The sequence below is a fragment of the Lathyrus oleraceus genome, chromosome 7 (assembly GCF_024323335.1).
Source record: "Lathyrus oleraceus cultivar Zhongwan6 chromosome 7, CAAS_Psat_ZW6_1.0, whole genome shotgun sequence".
In the NCBI taxonomy this organism is placed as follows: Eukaryota; Viridiplantae; Streptophyta; class Magnoliopsida; order Fabales; family Fabaceae; genus Lathyrus; species Lathyrus oleraceus.
Window position 1 is genome coordinate 286,741,847 of NC_066585.1, and position 22,230 is coordinate 286,764,076.

The 22,230-nt window shown below is 34.1% G+C and overlaps 3 protein-coding genes and 2 non-coding genes across 5 annotated transcripts; 3 read left to right on the forward strand and 2 right to left on the reverse strand.

Moving 5' to 3' along the window:
• The first annotated feature begins 9,240 nt into the window (after positions 1 to 9,240).
• Positions 9,241 to 10,396, forward strand: LOC127106893 (uncharacterized). The gene has a single exon (XM_051044185.1). It carries the CDS (start codon positions 9,547 to 9,549, stop codon positions 10,261 to 10,263), a length of 717 nt encoding a protein of 238 aa, XP_050900142.1. The 5' UTR covers positions 9,241 to 9,546; the 3' UTR covers positions 10,264 to 10,396.
• An 827-nt stretch (positions 10,397 to 11,223) lies between these two features.
• TRNAG-GCC (transfer RNA glycine (anticodon GCC)) lies at positions 11,224 to 11,294 on the reverse strand. The gene has a single exon. It is a non-coding gene; the product is annotated as a tRNA-Gly (tRNA).
• Positions 11,295 to 17,585: 6,291 nt separating this feature from the next.
• On the forward strand, positions 17,586 to 18,055 carry LOC127106894 (uncharacterized). The gene has a single exon (XM_051044186.1). The coding sequence runs from the start codon at positions 17,587 to 17,589 to the stop codon at positions 18,037 to 18,039; it is 453 nt and encodes a 150-aa protein (XP_050900143.1). The 5' UTR covers position 17,586; the 3' UTR covers positions 18,040 to 18,055.
• Positions 18,056 to 20,281: 2,226 nt separating this feature from the next.
• Positions 20,282 to 20,861, forward strand: LOC127106895 (uncharacterized). Its single transcript, XM_051044187.1, has one exon. It carries the CDS (start codon positions 20,394 to 20,396, stop codon positions 20,859 to 20,861), a length of 468 nt encoding a protein of 155 aa, XP_050900144.1. The 5' UTR covers positions 20,282 to 20,393.
• A 1,160-nt stretch (positions 20,862 to 22,021) lies between these two features.
• Positions 22,022 to 22,092, reverse strand: TRNAG-GCC (transfer RNA glycine (anticodon GCC)). The gene has a single exon. It is a non-coding gene; the product is annotated as a tRNA-Gly (tRNA).
• Positions 22,093 to 22,230: the final 138 nt, after the last annotated feature.

Sequence of the window (22,230 nt, forward strand, 5' to 3'; positions counted from 1 at the left end):
AATATCATGAAATGTTAAGTAAATTAACACATTTCATCACCCTAATCATAACACATATTCAGCAACGGCAATATCAACTCATAATCATCATCATCATCATACTCAAACTCAACACAACCATAAAACACACGTATAATATTGGAATACATCCATTCATATTATACGCCATACATACATACATTATGCAATGAGACTCCATGCATGCGGTACCGACTATTCGTGAACATATAGTTCAACCTCACCGATCAAATCCAGATACGGCTACCAAGCTCACTAGTCCCACTCATTTGAGACCTAGTGACTCACTCACTAATTCCTCACCATGGGAATTAGCTACCACCCCAAGGGCTATGATATGCACGCTAATCACCTAGCATGCAAACATCAACAACAATCCACAATACTAACTCACTAATTCCTCACCATGGGAATTAGCTACCACCATAAAGGCCACAATATGCAAGCTAAATCACTTAGTCATGCAAACACCAACAATCATCCACAATGGACATATGCTCACACTCTAAGCCATAAACAGTCCATTCATAACTTCATACATGATATACACATTCACAACATTATGCATATAATCATACATCATCAACATATTTATCACATAATCATATTATGTCATGCCACATAATCAATCACAGTATTAGCACACTCTACTAATACCTATACTGCTCAAAACAACGGGAAATGATCCCTACTCTATCATACATCAGCTAAATTACATTACTCAGCTGAACAACCAAAAACTGCACAACAACAGCACAGAAAAATCACAATCCTGCCCATACGCGTATCACCTAGTCTCATACGCGTATGGCCCATTTCTCAGCCAATCCCATACGCGTATTGCCTGTCTCATACGCGTATGCTACGCGTACCACTTCCCCATACGCGTACCAACAGAGACCAAACCACGTTCAAAACATCATCTTCCTCATCCATACGCGTATTGCCTAGTGCCATACGCGTACCAGACCATCTCATACGCGTATTGCCTAGTGCCATACGCGTATGACCAGAAACCAGATTCCCAGATCTGCTATGGTTTTCTCTACCACGAGATCTCCCAATTCCAACCTCCCACAGTCCGATTTTACACAGAATTCAGTCATATCATCTAACACGAATCATACCCTATTCAATTTCACAAATTCTAACATTTTCACCTCTAATTCCTACGAATTCCTTTCAATCATAATCCAATTTTTCGTTCATCCAATATTTCACAATTTCATCATGCATCATTCCAATTAGAGTCAATTCAATGATTTATTACTACCCGCTACATGTTATCCCATAATACCCATTAATCGACGATAAACTCCCCTTACCTGAGTTAATCCGGCAATCCTTCAGCTTCAAGCTCTTCCTCTCTCCAACCCTTGTTCTCTGGCTCTGCCTTTTTGCCCTTTTTCCTCTTTTGAGTCGCTTCTCTGTTTTCACGTGAAAACCTCTTTTTACCAAATGGGATCTTTTTTCTAATTCCAACTTTTATTCCAATAAAATAATAATCCAATAATAATAATTCCAATAATAATATTTCAATTATTTAATTAAATTAATAAATGTATTATTAACTTAAATTAAATAATTATCTTATTTTATCGGGGTGTTACAACGACCGCCACGGATGCTGTGACGAACGTCACGCTGCATACACTTATGTGACGAGCGTCACACATGGTGTGACGGACGTCACACCATCCCCCTACATTTCTGCCTTCAGAGACGTTGAGAGTCCACGTTTACACGCTGAATCCTATTTCCACGGCGATGCATCCGTTACGTGAAGACTCCTTGACACGGACTGCTTTGAAAACCGTTACGGAAAGCATCAATATAAATAGCAACTTTGCAAACCCTGCAGAGGTTCCACGCTTCCACGTTTGCACGCTTTTTCCAGATTTCGGCAGTTTCCAATTTTCTTTTCTTCAGCAGTTTAAGCATACCTTTTACATACCGCTTTTGCAATTTTTATTGTTTTCTCTTGCAACTCTATTTTCCTCTCTAGCACTTAATTAATTTTCACATAATAGTTTCTACACCGGAAACTATTGTGTACCTTTTTACCGGATCTAACCTTACGTTAGAATCTAGTTTTTTATTCCTTCGTTTTAATTTGTTGTTCGATTGAAGAATTCAAGAGCAAATCCTACCGACTTGTGGTGGAGTGTTCAAGACTACTGTTTAAATAATTCAGGTTCTTTAATTATTGTTTAATGCTTTGTTTTATTATTTATTTATATTATTTGCTTGAGATGAGTCTGTTTATGCATGATAATTATTTAAGTTCGTTTAGCATGTCTGGCTAATTCGCCTAGATATCGGTATGTAAAGTAAGCGGAATAAGGGATCAAAACTAAGTCGGTTTAATTAAATTTAAAATTAAAATCACTCTTTTTACGGTCTCAGTTTACAGGTTTAATAACAAAGTTTTTATACGAGAGTAAAGGACATAAAGAGGTTAAAATCAATAGAGCGAAAGTTTGAGGTTTTAACTGGACAGTGTAAATTGGACATTAATTCTAGATCAGGGCGAGAGCAATTTTTAGAGTTAATTAAATTCTAATCTTTTCCAAAAAGTATTTTTAAAGATTGAATGTGAGGACGAGAGTTAAGCATTCGAATTTAATTATATAACCTAAATCAACAGAGCGAGAGTTTGAGATAAGGGTGTTTAAACGGTTAGTGTTTTCTTAAAAAGAGTTTCTACGGACTTTATTGCTTTCAAAAAATGGTTTTTGACTTAATTATAAGTGACAGCTACGTTAACATAAAATCATGGTTTATTCAACATAGCGAGAGTTTGAGATAGAACTTTTAATCAATATAGTCAACTGAAATGATTTATTTTAAAACCGAGAAACCAACAAAGAATTGATTCCCTAATTACGACGAACTACATACCGATATCCGTTTATTTGATATTTAATTTAGATTCTATTTTTAGTTTTAGCTTTTCCCCAAACAATCAAACATTATCTGCCTTAGCTTTACGAAGTAACCTTAGATAACGGTATATCGATTCATAAGTCCCTGTGGGATCGATATCTTTTAAAACTACGCGATAGAACTGTGCACTTGCAGTCTGTACCCCAATTCGACTCATAAAGTCGAGCGATCACGTGTCACCCACGATACTATCTGTTTGAAATCCAAGTTGAGTCGTAACTGCTTCCAACTTCCCCACAGACCCTTGATGGTAATTGCTCCAACGTGTTGTCGATGCTGACTATCAATGACTCTGGACTTGTAAATTTACTAAGTCTTTCATCTTATGTGGTTCAGTCGACTAGTTCTATTGATGAAATAACAACTTATGTCGACTACCCTTTTCGAGATTCTAGACATGTTTCCCAAGGATCCAGGTCTTGGGAATTTATCTCTGAGAAACCTCCAAACCTTATATTCCTGTGTCGACGGCTCGATGCTTTAACATTAATGCTCTTTAAGACACTTCGTTAATGTTTTCTCACAACAAACGTCTTTTCATTGACATTCTTTGTTGACTTTCCACTAGCTGAAAAATCCAAGTGTAATAGATGTCCCCCTAAAAAATGTCACCGTTGACCATATCTAATGGGAGAAATGTGGAATTATTTGTAACCACTTTGTCATTATTCACTTTCTGAGCCACGTCATCCCAGTCTTGCTTGTTGTCAGTCATGATGACTAGATTTTCTATCAAACATTACGTCTTTAAAATGTGCAAATGGCAGTATAACATTATTTTGAATTCCAAGGTCATTAAACAACCACTAAACCTGGATTTAAGATTTTATTTTTGATTTTATTAATCATATTTTTTCCCCGCTGAGGCTACTCATTGGCTCTAAACACTCTATCTATCCATGTTCTTGGAAAACTTTTTGCCGCCTTCCTATTTAAACCTGTAGACAACATGCGTCGATCTGTTCAAGGTCGTGTGTCGACCTGTAATAGCTATGTGCTTCCTATGTGTCGACTTGAGGAGTCAACACTTGAAATAGAAGCTACGGGCTTTAATACTGCAGCATACACGTCGACCTATAGTAGTGAAAATGTTTCTATAGGTCGACCTGTAGGCAACATGTGTTGACCTGTAGACAACATGTGTCAACCTATAGACGACATGCGTCAACCTATAATGAAAGTTTTCACACAAAAAAAATAATTTTCATGCATTTTTGATGCATGAGACGTTTTCCAAGTTGTTTTCAAATTCTTTTATGCTTCCTAATTCTAAGATGCACATAGAGAATCGGATGATACCGTCTAATATGCATTAACGCTAAAGTATCATAGTTTTGACATCATACAAAATACATCTAAACGAATGTGCACTCATAATGTACACCCCGGAATTCTCAAGACCGAGTTACTAGTCATTAGGGCCGAGAAGGAAAAGTCGGGTGTGTCGGGTACTTATAAAAGATAACAATTATCGAGTTGCTACTTATGAGACAAATATGAGTCTGAATCATATGGTTCTCGGAGACACGTTTTTGGACAAAGTGTATAAATCAAAGTAACGGATATAGGATAGTTCCATGGTTGCATGGGAGTTACGAAAATTGATAAAGAAGATGTTACACGAAAATGATGATGACGACAGACGTTAATAACATCATTTAATCATGAAACTTGAAGGGACACTTCTTAATGATCTTAGGAGGTATGAAGGGTATAAAATGGGCTCCTCGTTAAGAGAGAAAAGGGAGAGAGAAATGATAGCATACAACAATAGAAATAATCAAATAACACTCAATTCCCACTACTTGAGTATAGGTGTACTGCATGAAGGATAGATAATTCTTCACCCTCATGTCGCTACCGGGATTTCACGATAACGAAACCGAGACTAAAGAGATGCCAAAGAGAGGCAAGAGAGGCAAAACCAGAAGAGTCGCCACCGAATTTTATTTAGTTTACCTCTATCGGAGAGGCGAGGGGAAATAGTCGATAAAACCCTCAAAAGATACGTGCACGGGAAGCGCTAAAAGAGAATAAAGAATCGGTCTTGCAACCGAGGTTTGGGTTCGGAAGTCGGTTACGCAAGGGGAAGATATTAGCACCCCTTACGTCCATGGTACTCCATGAGAACCATTTGGGAGATTTTACATACATGGAGATTTATCTATCATTGTTTTATCTTCAAAAGAATGTGTGTGAAAGAGGGGGTGTTTTATTATTATAGTGCTCGCCAAGGATTTGGGCCCTTGTGCCTACGTATCACTCATTCGGAGATGAGGAATTAGAGCTCCGTAGTTTGGAGTAGAAAATATTTGTGCGTTGGTTGATTTTACCTTTGAAAAAAGAGTTTTCAAGATGATGTCCTAAGACACAAAAATGAGTTGTATTGTTTTGACCTTGAATAAGGGTTTTATGAAAGAATGTTTGTGATTATATTGTACTAAAGTCTATGGGCGGAGGTGATTATTCTAGACAACAAGTCAAGCGTATTGCGTCCAAAATAATCAGAGTAAGGGTAGGAAAGCTCTATTCTTACTCATTCTCCACCACTTAAGGCTCGTGGTGCACAATAATAATCGTAATTATTAAGTGTTCTGAATTTGACTATGAAAATGCCACTTGACGTTGAATTAAGGATTTGTTTTATTTGATTATGAAATTCGACTTATGCAACATGAATGCAAATGATGCATGATAAATTTGTACAATGATGATGGTGATGAGTACTTAAATGTAAATTACAAGGTAATGACATAAAAGTAAATTACAAGATAAAGAATAACAATATCACAATAATAATGGTTAGTGAATGTAAATGACATAAAATAAACCATAAGTTAATGGTAACAAAATCACAATAACAACGGTTAGTAGTAAACAAAGTTAGTGAAGTATAATTAGTGGTTAGAAATATGTGTCAAATGAACATTTTTTAGGACTATCTATTCATAGGTTAAAACTCAAAATATGGCACATTAAGGGATAATTTATCATTGATGCAAAGTATTTAAGATGATTAAAAAATCAACTAACAATAAATTTGTAACAAAGAAAGTTATACAACCCTAAGTCCATCTATCAATATGATTTATTTTATTTCTTTTGTTTTTAATTCACTTTTATTTAAAGATAGTAAGAGAATAAATAAATTAGTGTAATGTAAATGATATGGTTAGATAACAATAAACATAAACATAAAGTACTTGAAAATAAAATAAGTAATAAAATAAATTGCAAGAAAATAAAGTGCAATAATATAAATGTTAGAAGTTAGTGGTTAGTGGTTAATGGTTAGTAGAATAACAATAAGCAAATAGAATAACAAGTTACTGTACAGAAAATGGTTTCATCTATGCATCAAATGATCCAAATATGGTTGAAATAGAGGCAACCTATCAATTCCTCAAAGTATCATGAATGATCTATTGATCAATCATTAATAGCTTTGAAATATTGAAGGTTTTATCAACTCTAAACAACCATGGTCATGATCTAATAGACCTCATCAACCAAACAAATGTAACAATGAGTTAACAATAAATAGTAAATGATAACAAGAAACAAAGTTTGATTGAAAATGGTGGATAAAAAGTAGTAAGAGCAAAATATTCCCAAAAGAGTGTAAACACAATAAAACCCACTTGTCTCAAAGTTGATTCAAATCTCTCTCAAAATACAATACAAGAGTAAAACCTCATTTCCAAACACAAAACAGAACCAAGAATGTCAAGGAGTTTGAGTCCAAAATATTATCAAGTTTGTGGTATAAAGACTAGGTTGTTGTTGTATTTGGGTTTGAGAATGAAGCAAAAAGCTTGGAAGAGGGTGGTTATGGTTGTTGTGGTAGGAAAATGGAAGAGAATGAAGTTGTATGTTTATATGGTGGTGGTGAATGATTATGTAAGTGAAGGTTACAAGTTTGCTACTGTTGTTTGTTGTGTGAAGATGGTGGATTTTTTACATGGTGGTTGGGTGGTTCAAAGAAGAAAAGAGGGTTTGGATGAGTTAGAGTTTAGATTGAAAAGAGAGAGCTTGAATGTGATTTTGGAAGAGGTTTAGTTAGTGGCTTTCAAGCTTGAAAAATAAGGGGGGTAGTTCTCTATTTATAGAGGAAGCAAAGGGGTTGAAGTGGGTGAAAGAAAATCACTTTGCGGTAAAAAAACATAGTTACTGCTATTGTTTGCGAAGGTGTAATCGATTACCATGATTGGGGTAATCGATTACACCAGCCAAAATGGCCTGGAAATCAATTTTTTGTCCGTGTAATCGATTATCATGATTGGGGTAATCGATTACACAAACCAAAAATTGATTTTTTTCTTATTTTTGTTGGTTTTTTCCTCCAGCACTTTAACCGGAAAACCCCTGTTTTTCCTAGATGTAAACACCATGCCTTGAGTCCGTGTAATATGTCTTTGGTTATGAATGTTCAATGAAATTGTAATGATGAAATAATGAGTGCATGCATGTGCAGTATGGTCATGGATAAGATGAAAGTTGTATGGGATAGGGTGAATTTTGGGGTATGACACCTCATCTAGGTTTTCTCTCCATTGTTGTATTTTAGGAGCTCGATGATGATTATGTGAAATTCATGCTATCTACCATGTTTGATGTATAAATTTGTGTTATAAATATTATTGCATTTTGTGTATGTTGAATGATTATGGATATGGATGTTATCCCTACCATGGTTGTGTAATTGATTTATGAACATATTCTTGAATTCAATATTAATTGATAAAATTGAATGTTAATTAATGAGTACGTGGCGAGATAATCCTTATATGATATGTATCATTTGATTTCTGTGTGATTTGGGATGTTAGGGGTCGAAATCGAATCCTTGAATGAGCTCCCATGACCAAAAACGCAAAAACTATTTTCTGCAACAGCATGACGGGCTACTCGTCATACATCTGAGTTAGTTGACGGTTGTCAGCAGAGTGACGGGGAGAATGTCATGATCTCCATACGGGATTCCTCCTACCGATCGTCACAGAGGTGACGGGTTATGAAAGGGTTGATGAAGAGCTGAGTGACAGTCGTCACCCAGATGACGACATGGCCGTCACAACTGTCAGAGATTATTTTTGATAAATTTAGTTCAATTTTTGATAATGTTTTCTAGTGTGATTGATGTTTAACTATTGTTTAGGGGTATTTTATGTATTGTGAGTTGTTCAATTTATTTTTTTAGATTTTATGGAACACTTTAGTACCTCTAAAACTCATTGTGTGATCTTTTGAAACTACTCTATTTGGATATTAGCCTTGTTAAAAAAAGACTAATATAGATACACCATTCACGAGTTCGTTAAAATAACAACTTTTAATTTTCTCACTTAACACTCTACTCAATTTAGGGAAGTCAAATCATGGTAACAATTTGATGATTGAGTGAGATGCCAAATAAATTTGGCTTCCCTTCCATTTTTCTCCAGTCCAACTCCATACCTCCTTTCAAACAAGACCCAGAAAAACTTGTGTAGAAACCTGTAGGTAACTATAAATATAAACGACTCTTTTTAATACAAAATGTGAGCAGCAAAAGATAGTTGAAACTTGAAGGTTACTTTACTTAGAGTCAATCTGTCCCTTCACTACACCTCTTAGACTCAATTGAGAGGTGAGACAATCTCTACAAAATATTATAAAAATGGCAAGAAACCAAAGCACACATGTTTTTGATCTGTCCTAATTTTCAAACCAGAAAGTTCAGAGGAAAAGACTCCAAGAAATTATTAATCACTACAACTTGAGAAAAATAACAGTACTCTTTAAACGTTATTGCTTCCAACGTGAACTTCTGCAAAACCCAACATCAACTAGTTTTTTCACATGCTAATGAGACAGTAACTGCAACAAACAAAAGGTTAACATAAATTAATATGTGTCTGAGTTGGGAACACTGCATAAACATCGCCACCAAGAAGTAACCAATATAACAGTGTCAGTATCTGAAGATCAAGAGACTTTTCTTGCCTACAATATGTCCTGTTGCAGGCAGACAATTTCATATACTAAAAGATAATCATGCTTTAAAACAGCATCTTGTCATCTTCCAACTAAACCTCCATTAACAATGCATGCATTATGCATTTCTGATTATTATATTCTAAATATGCCATTTTGTCAGAATCAACATGATTCCAAAGAAAACAATTGAGGGATGAGTTGGAAGCTTGGTGCATGGAGAGTATTGACAGATCATGGTGAGGTAGATGGGTTCCAAATCAAGATGATATCATTGCATACTAATTAGGTGACATTTAACAAACAAAAGTATTCTTCTTGTCTCCTTGATTTGTTTGCTATATATATGAAGCGAAAAAGCCAACCAAAGCAAAAGTATTCAAATAAACTCTTGTATATTTTCACCTTCTAAACTTCTGTTTTCTAAGAAGAAAAAATGGCAATCAATGAACAAACACCAAGAGCTCTCTGCATCTTCGCAGCAACAGCTTACCATCCACTCCTCACCCTTTTATTTCACAATTTGAGGAAAATTTGCAAAGATTGAAGACTTCGGAATGTGCCTCTTCAGAGTCATCATCTTCGATATGCAACAAACTTAATGGCATGCAGGAATTGCATGATTGCATCGATAAGTTGCTTCAGTTGCCAATTGAACAACAAACCTTAGCACAAGAGTGCAATGAAAAGTGTGTTGATGAGCTACTAGAAGGATCACTTAGGATCTTGGATATCTGTAGTATAGCTAAGGATTGCCTTTTGTTATCAAAGGAAAACACGCATGAACTACAGTCAGTCATCAGAAGAAAGAGAGGAATTGAAACCGGATTCGAAGTTGAGTGTGTAAAATACATGGCTTTGAGGAAGGTCATGAAAAAGCAAATTCAGAAGTCGTTGGTAAATTTGAAAGCAATCAAGTTGATTGCTTCTTCCTCAAACAACAACAACGCCAATAACTCTTCGACCATGTTTAGAATCTTGAAAGAAGCAGAAACAGTCAGTATAAGCTCACTAGAACATTTGCTGCTATTTATCTGTGATCCAAAAGGACACTCAAATAACAGAAGATGGTCAGCAATATCCAAGTTGATGCATTCTAAAAGAGTAGTTTGTGATTCTCAAGAATTAGACACAAATGAATTTGAGAAGGTGGATGCAGCTTTGTTGTCTCTCATCAGCCACAAGTCTTTATCTACTGAAAATTATCAAAGTCATATGGAAGATTTGGAGATGTGCATTCAAGACCTAGAAATAGGAGTTGAACAAATATCAAGAAAATTAATAAGAAATAGAGTCTCACTTCTTAACATATTCAACCATTAACCATAGTGTTTCTATGATTTGTGTGCACTCAATTTTCCACCATGAGTGTTACACAACTGTACATGATTATGATTATATCTTCTTTTATTGTGAATATTATTATCTAGGGATCAAACCCTTATTATTTCAACATCTATCTTTTTTGCTCAGTTTCCTTCAAAATCTTATCTTTCAACAAACTTTTTCACCTGTTAAATTTATGTTTCTCATTTTGGTAAAAAAAATATAATGAAGGATGAAAAAAGTGGAGGAGGGTTAAAATAAAATAAATTGTAAACCTCCGCAAAAATTAAGTATGCCAACATGATACTCAAAGTCAATTTAAATGCATATTATCAGAGTTGTCAATCTTAAAACTTTCATTAGGCCCATGATTAAATAAAAACTTTGCACATATTCACAAATTTTATATGCTAATAATAAAGATAAAGAAGCTAGTTGTGTTTCATCTACCTAGAACCATTGAATTAGTATTGAAATTAGGAGCTAAGATGCATTATATTAACAATGAATATTGATTAAATAATGATATGAAGTTGGGGACACTTGTGAAATATAGCCATCATAATGTACCAATTGTATTGATTCCTAAACAAGAAGATTCGTCTTGTTTAGGCAAACGTGTTGAAAGAGTGCATGATTTGCAGAGATGCTGTTTCTCCATGTGATGCATTCTATTGGGATGAGTTGGAAGATGAGAATCAAATCAAGATGATATAATTGCTTTAGATTAATATATATACCTAACTACATATTTTTCTTGATCAAATATTCAAAGTACATGATTTCTGAATCAGAGTTGAGATCTGACATCCGTTAAAATATATTGGTTGGTCTCTTTTTCATTCACAAGTTTCCAGCTTTATTTTAATGCATTGAAACAATAACTGAAACAATAACTAATGCAGTTCAGTCATCTATCATAGTACATGCAAATTCCATCAGAAAATAAAAATTAAATGCACCAGCCGGGAATCGAACCCGGGTCTGTACCGTGGCAGGGTACTATTCTACCACTAGACCACTGGTGCTCGTTGGCAATCTCCGTGTAAATTTATGTCTTTATAGTCTATATGCCATGTAAAATATGATAATGATTTTCAACAAGTTGTTTGCAGATGAAGTATGAACAGTGCACCATACAAAATGTTAGAACTCTAGCATAACTTTATGGATTAAATAAAGGTGCAACATCATGCCAATATAACCAAAAGAAACTCGAAGTGGGTTTCAAAACTAATTACACAAGCTCACTAGAGGCATTCCTATGTCCTTCAACCTCACCCATGGGACCATCAATTTCGGGATCATGCATCGGCATGAGATGGCTCCCCCTCTTCTTGTTCTTATTTCAGACAACTAAATGGTAAAACTAAGCTAATAATTTGACAGTCGAAAAAAAGAACTCACTTGCGGTTCTGAAGAAGTCGTGAGTAAGCATTGTAGAAAGTATGGCTGTGGCACAATTCGACAGTACCGGCTAACAGCCACCGCCGCAACAGCATTCACATTTGAGCATAGTCGCCAATATCGCTTGTTTCCTCCAAATTTGGGAACCCTAGCCTCCTTGAATTGAGTTGATCAGAATTTGAATTTTTTTGAATTATAAGGTATTATTATTATTAATATTTTTATAAATTGACCTATGGCATTTTGGTCAATTTATATTTTCAGCTTTCCTTTTTTTTTTTTTTTTAAGTGATACTCTTTCCGTTTTTTATTATAAGTTGTTTTTTATTTTTCACACGTATTAAAAAAATATAATAATTGTAGTATGAAAAAGAGAAATTATAAATGATTTTATAAAATTATCCTTCATTAATGGTATTGAAAAGAGAAATTGACATAATTAAAAGGAGAGAGAATAATAAATATTTAAGGGTATAATAGGAAAAATATCATTAATGATTCATTGATATAATAAAATGACTTATATTGTGGTACAAAATATTTTTCCAAAACTACTTCTAATAAAAAACGGAGGTAGTATTTTTTAACTTTTTACACATATCAAAAAAGTTAATCATTATTATTACTTTTTTAATAATAATTCTATTTTTATCTATAATACTCTTAACTATTTATTACATTCATTTTATTTTTTATCTCTCTGTAATAATTACCTAGAGATAATTTTGACAAAATGCAATTAATACTAACTTTATACTTGAGCTTTATAAGTGACAATTAAAAAGCAACCAATTTTTTTTACAACAAAGAGACACTTAAATTTCCTTCTTCCCTTTTGAAAATTCGACTAGTGATAAGGTATCATTGTCTTATATAGATTTTGTCTCATCCACCATAGCTTTCATTCACCTTGAGTCTTTCAATGCTTCAACTGCATTGATTGACTCAATATCTCCATAAAAGACATAGTGTACTAACTCACCTTTATCATCGACCACATCATCAGATGTGATTACACATTCTTGCAGTCTTGCAGAGATGTTTCTTATTCTTTGAGGTTTGCTTGTGCTAGCTTGACCTTTGACAGATTCTTGCCTAACTTCTCTAATAGGTTGTCGAACATCTCTAGCAGCTTCACTAGATGGTTCATCACACATGATTCTCACTGAATACATCTTGATGTTCTTAGTCCAATCACACTTCTTAAGCTTATCTACGATCACATCCCTTCTGATCACGACTTTCTTGTTCACTAGGTCGAATAGTTTGTATCCACTAGTCGAATGATATCCTACTAGAATAATTTGACTCAACTTATCATCCAATTTTCTTCTCAGTTGATCTGGAACTTGTCTATGTGTTATGGATCCAAACACCTTCAAGTGGCTTAAACTAAGTTTGACACCATACCAACATTCTTCTGGTGTGATACCTTCAAGCCTTTTTGTCTAACATTTATTTAGTATGTATGTTGCAGTCGACACAACCTCACTTCATAGCTCATTTGGGAGGTGTTTGCCTTTCAACATACTTCTCATCATATTCATAATGGTTATGTTCTTTCTTTCAGCAGTACCATTTTGTTAAGGAGTGTATGATGGCACACCTCATGCATAATTCCTTCTTTTGTACATAGTATGTTGAAGTATTTTGACACGTACTCTCCACCTCCATTTATCCTTAGAACCTTAATCTTGTGATCACTCTATCTTTCGACCATTTCTTTGAACTTGGTGAAAACATAAATCACATCACTTTTCTTCTTGATTAAGTAGGTCCATAGATTTCCGTTGTAATCATCAATAAATGTAACAAAGTACTTGTTACCTCCAAGTGAATATATTGGGAGCAGACCACACACGTCTGAGTATATTATCTCGATAGTAGATTTCGACTTGCTTATTGCATCCTTGTTGAAGTTATTCTTGTGTTGTTTTGCTTGAACACATTCTTCATATACTTCTTATGGAATATTGATTCCTGGTCGCCTGAAATCATGTTCTTCCTCTTCATAATACTAATGTTAATGAAATTCAAGTGACCAAGTCTATAATGTCATAACTATTCATCTCTGCTAGTTGCAGTCGCCAGGAACTTGTATTCCAACACATCAAGTTCAATCCAGAAGGTTCTATTTTGAGACATATGAGCCTTCAAGATTAACCTATTACTCGAGCCAATCACTTTCATCATTCTATCTTCAATCAATAATTTGTAATTCCTCTCGATCAGTTGACTTATACTCAGCAGATTACTCTTCATGCCAGGTATGCACAACACATTAGAAATTATTGATTGTTTACCATCCTTTCTCCTGATCAGAATATTACCAATACCTTCAGCAGATATGGTATTGACGTTTGCAAATTTTATCTTGTTCTTCGACGATGACTGATGTTGATAAACCAATCTTTTCTTCCAGTCATGTGTGACAAACAGCCTCAGTCGAAATAGCATTGATCTTTGAATCTTTCTTCTTCCTTTATTTTGACCATTAGCATCACTTCGTCTTCTGCAAGCTTTGCATCACTTTTTTAATCTTTCTTGCCTCCTCGACATTGACTTGCATAATGGTCATACTTTTGGCAATTGTAGCATTGAATATGACTTTTATTAGGTTTTCTTCTATTGCGTCTTCCTCTACCTGTACCACCGCCTCTGTGATTTCCTTGTTTAGAATATTGTCTCTGATTCGATCAACTACCTTTTTTATGGTTTCCTCTACCAATTGAGTTGGTGTAACTTCCTCTGCCATTGTTACCATTTCATATTCCTTTGTCTTTCATTTCTTTAGTCGACTGAGCCTGCAAAGCTACATCACTTGCTTGCAGTTTTTTCATCCATTATTTGTTCGTGAGATTCAAGAGTCTCTTGAAACTTTTCTTTTGTCATACTTGACAAATCCTGTAACTCTTTTATGCCTACTACCACATGATCGAACTTTGGAGTCAATGACCTCAAAATCTTTGACACTATAGATTTTGATGTCAACACTTCTCCACATGTTTTGATTTGATTCACCAGTTTCGTTAATTTAGTGAAGAAACCAGTCACACTTTCATTGTCTTCCATCTGAAGCAATTCATACATTCTTTTGCGAGTTTGTAACTTCACCTTCTTCACTTTCTCAGCGCCTCCAAATGATTTTTCTAGGATGTCTCATGCTTCCTTTGTCAAATCGACATCACCAACTTTCTCAAAATTGTATGGATCAACGCGTTGATGGATTAAAAATACAGTCTTATAATATTTCTTCTTCGAATCTTTGTGTGCAGCCTTCTGTTCATCCGTAGCATTCTCTCCAATTGATTTTACTCTATTTTTCACAAGATTCCAAAGATTTTGATAACAGAAAACAACATTCATTTGCTTACACTAATTTTCATAATTCTTATCATTCAAGATGGGAAGATTTGTAGAAAAATGTTTGTTCGAATGATTCATCGTGATTCAATGTGTCCCAAAGATCGCACAGTCAATGCTCTAGATACCAGATATTGGGAAAACTTCAATCTTGAAGTTAACCGAATCAATTTTGATGAACAAGGATTGATATTTTTTATTGATCATGTCTCTTGTTCTTCACCCTTCACTCAGGTGAAACAACCACTCATTTATTACAAGATGATTATACACTACACAGAGAATGAAAGAAGAAGACAAAACAATTGAAATTGAGAGAAAATAGAAATTCTGGAGGAAGATGATGAATGTATTATTGTGCAAAACTGCACTCTGATTGTTTGATACAATGTGTGTTAATCACACATGTGATTTCTGAAACTACACAATGTAACTACAAAATTGAATTCTTACATTACACTTGAAATAGAGCTTTTCTCTATTTATAGATGAGAGTACATGCACTCCAAATAATCACAAAATAACTACTCAACTAAAGTTATGCTAAGTTAATCTATTTTCGACTCTTTAGACTCCTTCGACAACTACATGTTTCGATAGACTATATTTGACTTTCTGTCAAATATAGCAAATACATATTATGTTCGACACAAACACCTTTCGACACCCGTCGAATACAAACACTATTTCTACTTTGACACAGAATTAAAAATTTAATATTTATCGACTTTTTTGAAAAATGCGATAACCAGCATGCATTTTTATCGGTATTTTCGAAATTGTTGGAAAGCATGTATACATTTTTTCCAGATATTTCAAAAATATCAATAAAAATGCACGTTGGGTATCATATTTTTCAAAAATATCAATATATATGCACGTAAAATATGAGATTTTATCGAAAAATTTAAAAATACATATTTTTTCCTAAAAATTCAGTATAAATTCTAAATTTCCATTAAAAATGCATAATTTTAATGGGAAAAAAACTTGTAAATATCTGGTAGATAATTCAAAAAATGTAGTAGATATCAGACTTTTCTAAAATCTCTTAAAAATAACAAATGAATAATGGAAGTTGTGTATTTTAAGTAAGAGGGTATCATGGTAAAAACAGTGGTATATATAAAGAGGGGGTGCAGGGTCCAATGATATGGGTGCAAGGTAAAGAAGCCATTTTGTCAAGACTCAAGAAAACTTTTGTAGAAACCAATAGATAACTTTAAATGTAAAGCACTCTTTTTAATGCAAAATGTGAGCAGAGATCTTAAAAGTTATACTTAGGGTCAGAGAATTATATATAATCTTTTTCCCTTCACAACAGCTCTTACACTCCTTTGAGAGGTGAGACTCTATACAATAGTATATTGTAAAATTGGCAAGAAACAAAGCACGAGTGTTTTTTATTTTTCCTAATTTTCAAATCAACAAGATCATAGAAAGTGCTACAAGAAATTATTAATCACAAGTTGAAAAAATAGTAATAATACTCTTAAAAAACTATGGTTTTGAACGTGAACTTCTGCAAAACCAGTATGCATCAACTAGTTTGAGACAAGTAACTGCAACAAACAAAATGGTAACATAAACTAATAGGTGTCTGAGTTGGGAACACTGCATAAACATCGCCACCAAGAACTAACCAATGTAACAGTATCTGAAGATCAAGAGACTTTCCTTGCCTACAATATGTCCTGTTGCAGGCAGACAGTTTCATATACTAAAAGATAAATCATGCTTCAAAACAGCATCTTCTCATCTTCCAACTAAACCTCCATTAACAATGCATGCATAATGCACTTCTGAGTATTATATTGTAAAATCGACATTTTGTCAGAATCAACATGATTCCAAAGAAAACAATTGAGGGATGAGTTGGAAGCTTGGTGCATGGAGAGTATTATTGACAGATCATGGTAAGGTAGCTCAGATCCAAATCAAGATGATCTAATTGCATACTAATTAGGTGACATTCAACAAACAAAAGTATTCTTCTTGTCTCCTTGATTTGTATGCTATATATATCAAGGGAAAAAGCCAACCAAAACTCAAGTATTCATATAAACTCTTGTATATTTTCCCATTCTAAACTTCTGTTTTCTGAGAAGAAAAATGGCAATCATTGAAACAAACACAAAAAGCTCTCTGCATCTTCGCAGTAACAGCTTACCATCCACATCTCACCCTCTTATATCACAATTTGAGGTCAATTTGCAAAGATTGAACACTTCGGAAGCTGCCTCTTCATCAGAGTCATCATCTTCAATATGCAACAAACTTAATGGCATGCAGGATTTGCATGATTGCATCGATAACTTACTTCAATTACCAAATGAACAACAAACCTTAGCACAAGAGTGCAATGAAAAATGTATTGATGACCTACTAGAAGGATCACTTAGGATCTTGGATATCTGCAGTATAGCTAAGGATTGCCTTTTGCTATCAAAGGAAAACACGCATGAACTACAGTCAGTCATCAGAAGAAAGAGAGGAATTGAAACCGGATTCAAAGTTGAGTTTGTAAAATACATGGCTTTGAGGAAGAACATGAAGAAACAAATTCGGAAGGCGTTGGTAAATTTGAAAGCAATCAAGTTGATTGCTTCTTCCTCAAACAACAACAACGACAATAACTCTTCGACCATGTTTAGAATCTTGAAAGAAGCAGAAACAGTCACTATAAGCTCACTAGAACATTTGCTGCTATTTATCTGCGATCCAAAAGGACACTCAAATAACAGAAGATGGTCAGCAATATCCAAGTTGATGCATTCTAAAAGAGTAGTTTGTGATTCTCAAGAATTAGACACAAATGAATTTGAGAAGGTGGATGCAGCTTTGTTGTCTCTCATCAACCACAAGTCTTTATCTACTGAAAATTATCAAAGTCATATGGAAGATTTGGAGATGTGCATTCAAGACCTAGAAATAGGAGTCGAACAAATATCAAGAAAATTAATTAGAAATAGAGTTTCACTTCTTAACATATTCAACCATTAATCATAGTGTCTATATGATTTGTGTGCACTCAATTTTCCACCATGAGTGTTACACAACTGTACATGATTATGATTATATCTTCTTTTATTGTGAATATTATTATCTAGGGATCAAACCCTTATTATTTCAACATCTATCTTTTTTGCTCAGTTTCCTTCAAAATCTTATCTTTCAACAAACTTTTTCACCTGTTAAATTTATGTTTCTCATTTTGGTAAAAAAATATAATGAAGGATGAAAAAAGTGGAGGAGGGTTAAAATAAAATAATTGTGAACCTCCGCAAAAGTTAAGTATGCCAACATGATACTCAAAGTCAATTTAAATGCACATCAGAGTTGTCAATCTTAAAACTTTCATTAGGCCTATACTCACAAATTTTATATGCTAATAATAAAGATAAAGAAGCTAGTTGTGTTTCATCTACCTAGAACCATTGAATTAGTATTAAAATTAGGAGCTAAGATGCATTATATTAACAATGAATATTGATTAAATATTGATATGAAGTTGGGGACACTTGTGAAATATAGCCATCATAATATACCAATTGTATTGATTCCTAAACAAGAAGATTCGTCTTGTTTAGGCAGACGTGTTAAAGAGTGCATGATTTGCAGAGATGCTGTTTCTCCATGTGATGCATTCTATAGGGATGAGTTGGAAGATGAGAATCAAATCAAGATGATATAATTGCTTTAGATCATGGTTATAATGCTTTAAGTTAATATATATACCTAACTACATATTTTTCTTGATCAAATATTCAAAGTTGAGATTTGACATCTGTAACCATCAAGCAGTTTAATTTACACGAAATGAGATGCATAAATAACACATATATTGGTGACCATGAAAATTGGGTTGGTCTCTTTTTCATTCATCCCTATATAGCTGTATTTTAATGCAGTTCTTGTCTCTTCAACAGAGACACGTGGATAAAAGAATTGCAGTCATGGTTTCATCTATCAGAATAGTCCACATGGCCATGCAAATGAATTACATCATCATGGAAGTGAAAGAGAAAAATAAAACAAATGTGAGTGTGTTACTCTAACAAATGTTGATGTGATAGTGATAATAGAAACCATTTGACTCACATAACACAATCATCCGTCTTGAAGAAGTCCGGTCCTGCAAATTAACATAGTTATTTGTAAAGGTAACAAACAACAGTTATAAGAAAGAACGAGTCAATCGACTAATCCACATAATATTAATTGAACATCCAGACACATGAATGACAAATGCATACCTTTAATTTTTACACATGTCCAACTACACTTACACTCAAATTCTCCCTTTGAATCATCTCCATTTGGAAATGTAACAGTACTCTAAGAGTTATTTAAAAATAAAATAAAAACTCTACAAACAAAATGGTAACAGTACTCTAATAGCATCAATTGTTTTCTTCACATGTTAATGAGAAAGGTAATTGCAACAAACAAAAATGGTGACATAAACTACTAAGGTGTCTAGCTGGGGACACTGCATAAACATCGCCACCAAGAAGTAACAGTGTCAGTAGCTGAAGATCAAGAGACTTTCCTTGCCTTCAATATGTCCTGTTGCAGGCAGACAACTCCATAGACTAAAAGATAATCTTGCTACAAAACAGCATCTTCTCATCCTCCAACAAAATGTACATTTACAATGCATGCACAATGCATTTCTATGTATAAAGTATTAAATTGTAAAGATGCTATTTTGTGAGAAGGGATGAGTTGGAAGAGTGGTGCATGGAGACCATTGACAGATCATTGTGAGGTAGCTGATATAATTGCATACTAATAAGGTTCCATTTAAGAAACAAAAATATTCTTCTTGTCCCCTTGATGTGTTTGCTATATATAGGAAGCAAAAGAGTCAGCCAAAACTCAAGTTTTAAACTCTTGTATATTTTCACCTACTAACCTTGTGTTTTCTGGGAAGAAAAATGGCAGTCATTGAAATAAACACAAAGAGCTCTCTGCATATTCGCAGCAACAGCTTACCCTCCGCACCTCACCCTCTTGTATCACAATTGGAGGACAATTTGCATAGATTGAAGACATCAGAAGGTGCCTCTTCAGCGTCATCATCTTTGATATGCAACAAACTAAATGGCATGCAAGATTTGCATGACTGCATTGATAAGTTGCTTCAATTGCCGATTCAACAACAAACCTTAGTACAAGAATGCAATGAAAAATGTGTCGATGAGCTACTAGAAGGATCACTTAAGATCTTGGATATCTGTAGTATAGCTAAGGATTTCCTTTTGCTATCAACCGAAAACATCCATGAACTACAATCAATAATCAGAAGAAGGAGAGGCAATGAAACTGGATTCACAGTTGAGGGTGCCAAATACATGGCTTTTAGGAAGAACATGAAGAAGCAAATCCGAAAGAAGTTGGTAAATTTGAGGTCATTGAAGAATGATTTGATTTCTTCTTCCTCAAACAACAAAGAAAACAACTCTTTGCCTATGCTTCGATTCTTGAAAGAAGCAGAAGCAGTCACCCTAAGCTCACTAGAACATTTGTTGCTATTTATCTGTGATCCAAAAGGGCACTCAAAGAATGGAAGATGGTCAGCAATATCCAAGTTGATGCATTCTAAAAGAGTAGTTTGTGACTCTCAAGATTCAGACACAAATGAATTTGAGAAAGTGGATGCAGCTTTGTCGTCTCTCATCAGCCACAAGTCTTTATCTACTGAAAATTGTCCTATGGAAGATTTGGAGATGTGCATTCAAGATCTAGAAATAGGAGTTGAACAAATATCAAGAAAATTAATTAGAAATAGAGTTTCACTTCTTAACATATTCAACCATTAATCATAGTGTCTATATGATTTGTGTGCACTCAATTTTCCCCAAGAGTGTTACACAACTGTACATGAATGTGAATATATCTTATTTCCAATACTGAATATTATTATCTTAAGGATCAAATCCTATTAGTTCAACATCTATCTCCCTTGATCAGTTCCCTTCAAAATCTTTATCTTTCAATATCCCTTTTTCTTCCAAATGCTCTGCATTAAAATATCTGAAAGGAAAGAGAAGTTAAACCAGTCAGCAAATTTTTTCACTTCAAGAGTCACCAAAGAAGTAATTAAGTAACTGATTAATAAAATTAAATCTATTCATTGAGTCGCATATAAACGTAAGTGAATCTCAAGGTCAACTTAAATGCATATCCTAGTTGTGAATCTCAAAACTGCCATTAGGTTCATGATTAAATAAAAAGGCTTATACGTGTTCTAAAGTTTTCTATGTTAATAGTAGCGATAAATAAGCTAGTTGTGTTTCATCTACCAAGGAGCATCCAATTAGTATTATCAAATAACATGCATTATATTAATAATTGATTAAACAATAGTAGATATGAAGTTTGGGAGATTGCAAAGTATAGTCATCATAATGTACTAATAATTGTATTAAAACCAGGACAAGAAGATTCGTCATGTCTCCAATTGATCCACTGAAAGTGGACAAATTCAAAAGAATGCATGCTATTTGAGAATTGAAAATAGTTTCTTCTTCTGCAACCAAACGATATAATAGCCATTAAGTTGCATGATCTGCAGAGATTGAAATTTTATATTAGCAAAATGCAGAGATGTTGTTTATCCATGTGATGCCAAGTTAAAAATAAAAGAATGAGTTAGGAAGCTGAGTGAGTGTATAGTAAACATTACGACTTCAATCAGAGAATAGCAAGGAAGGTGAGAAGCAAATAAAGATGATATAATTGGTTTAGATTACTTTATATGGATCATGTTTATGATTCTTGTCATTACTTTAATGCTAACAACCTGATTTTGGTGATCACCAACAATCTCCCTCCTTATTACACCAGTTCGAGCATGTCCGTAGCAGAAACATTAGTACCTAAAGTAGCATCTTTGAATCCGAGTATATATCATGCAGATATTTTTTCCATTAAAAATAAAAAATTGATGATATTTTTTCCATTAAAAATAAAAAATTGATGCACCAGCCGGGAATCGAACCCGGGTCTGTACCGTGGCAGGGTACTATTCTACCACTAGACCACTGGTGCTTGTTGGCAATGTCCGTGTAAATTTATGTCTTTATAGTCTATACGCCATGTAAAATATGATAATGATTCTCAACAAGTTGTTTGCAGATGAAGTATGAACTGTGCACCATAAAAATGTTACAACTCTACCATAACTTT

Excerpts from the sequence above, each read along its gene's own strand:
- LOC127106893 (XM_051044185.1), top strand. The coding sequence starts at position 9,547 with ATGCAGGAATTGCATGATTGCATCGATAAGTTGCTTCAGTTGCCAATT.
- LOC127106894 (XM_051044186.1), top strand. The coding sequence starts at position 17,587 with ATGAAGAAACAAATTCGGAAGGCGTTGGTAAATTTGAAAGCAATCAAG.
- LOC127106895 (XM_051044187.1), top strand. The coding sequence starts at position 20,394 with ATGGCTTTTAGGAAGAACATGAAGAAGCAAATCCGAAAGAAGTTGGTA.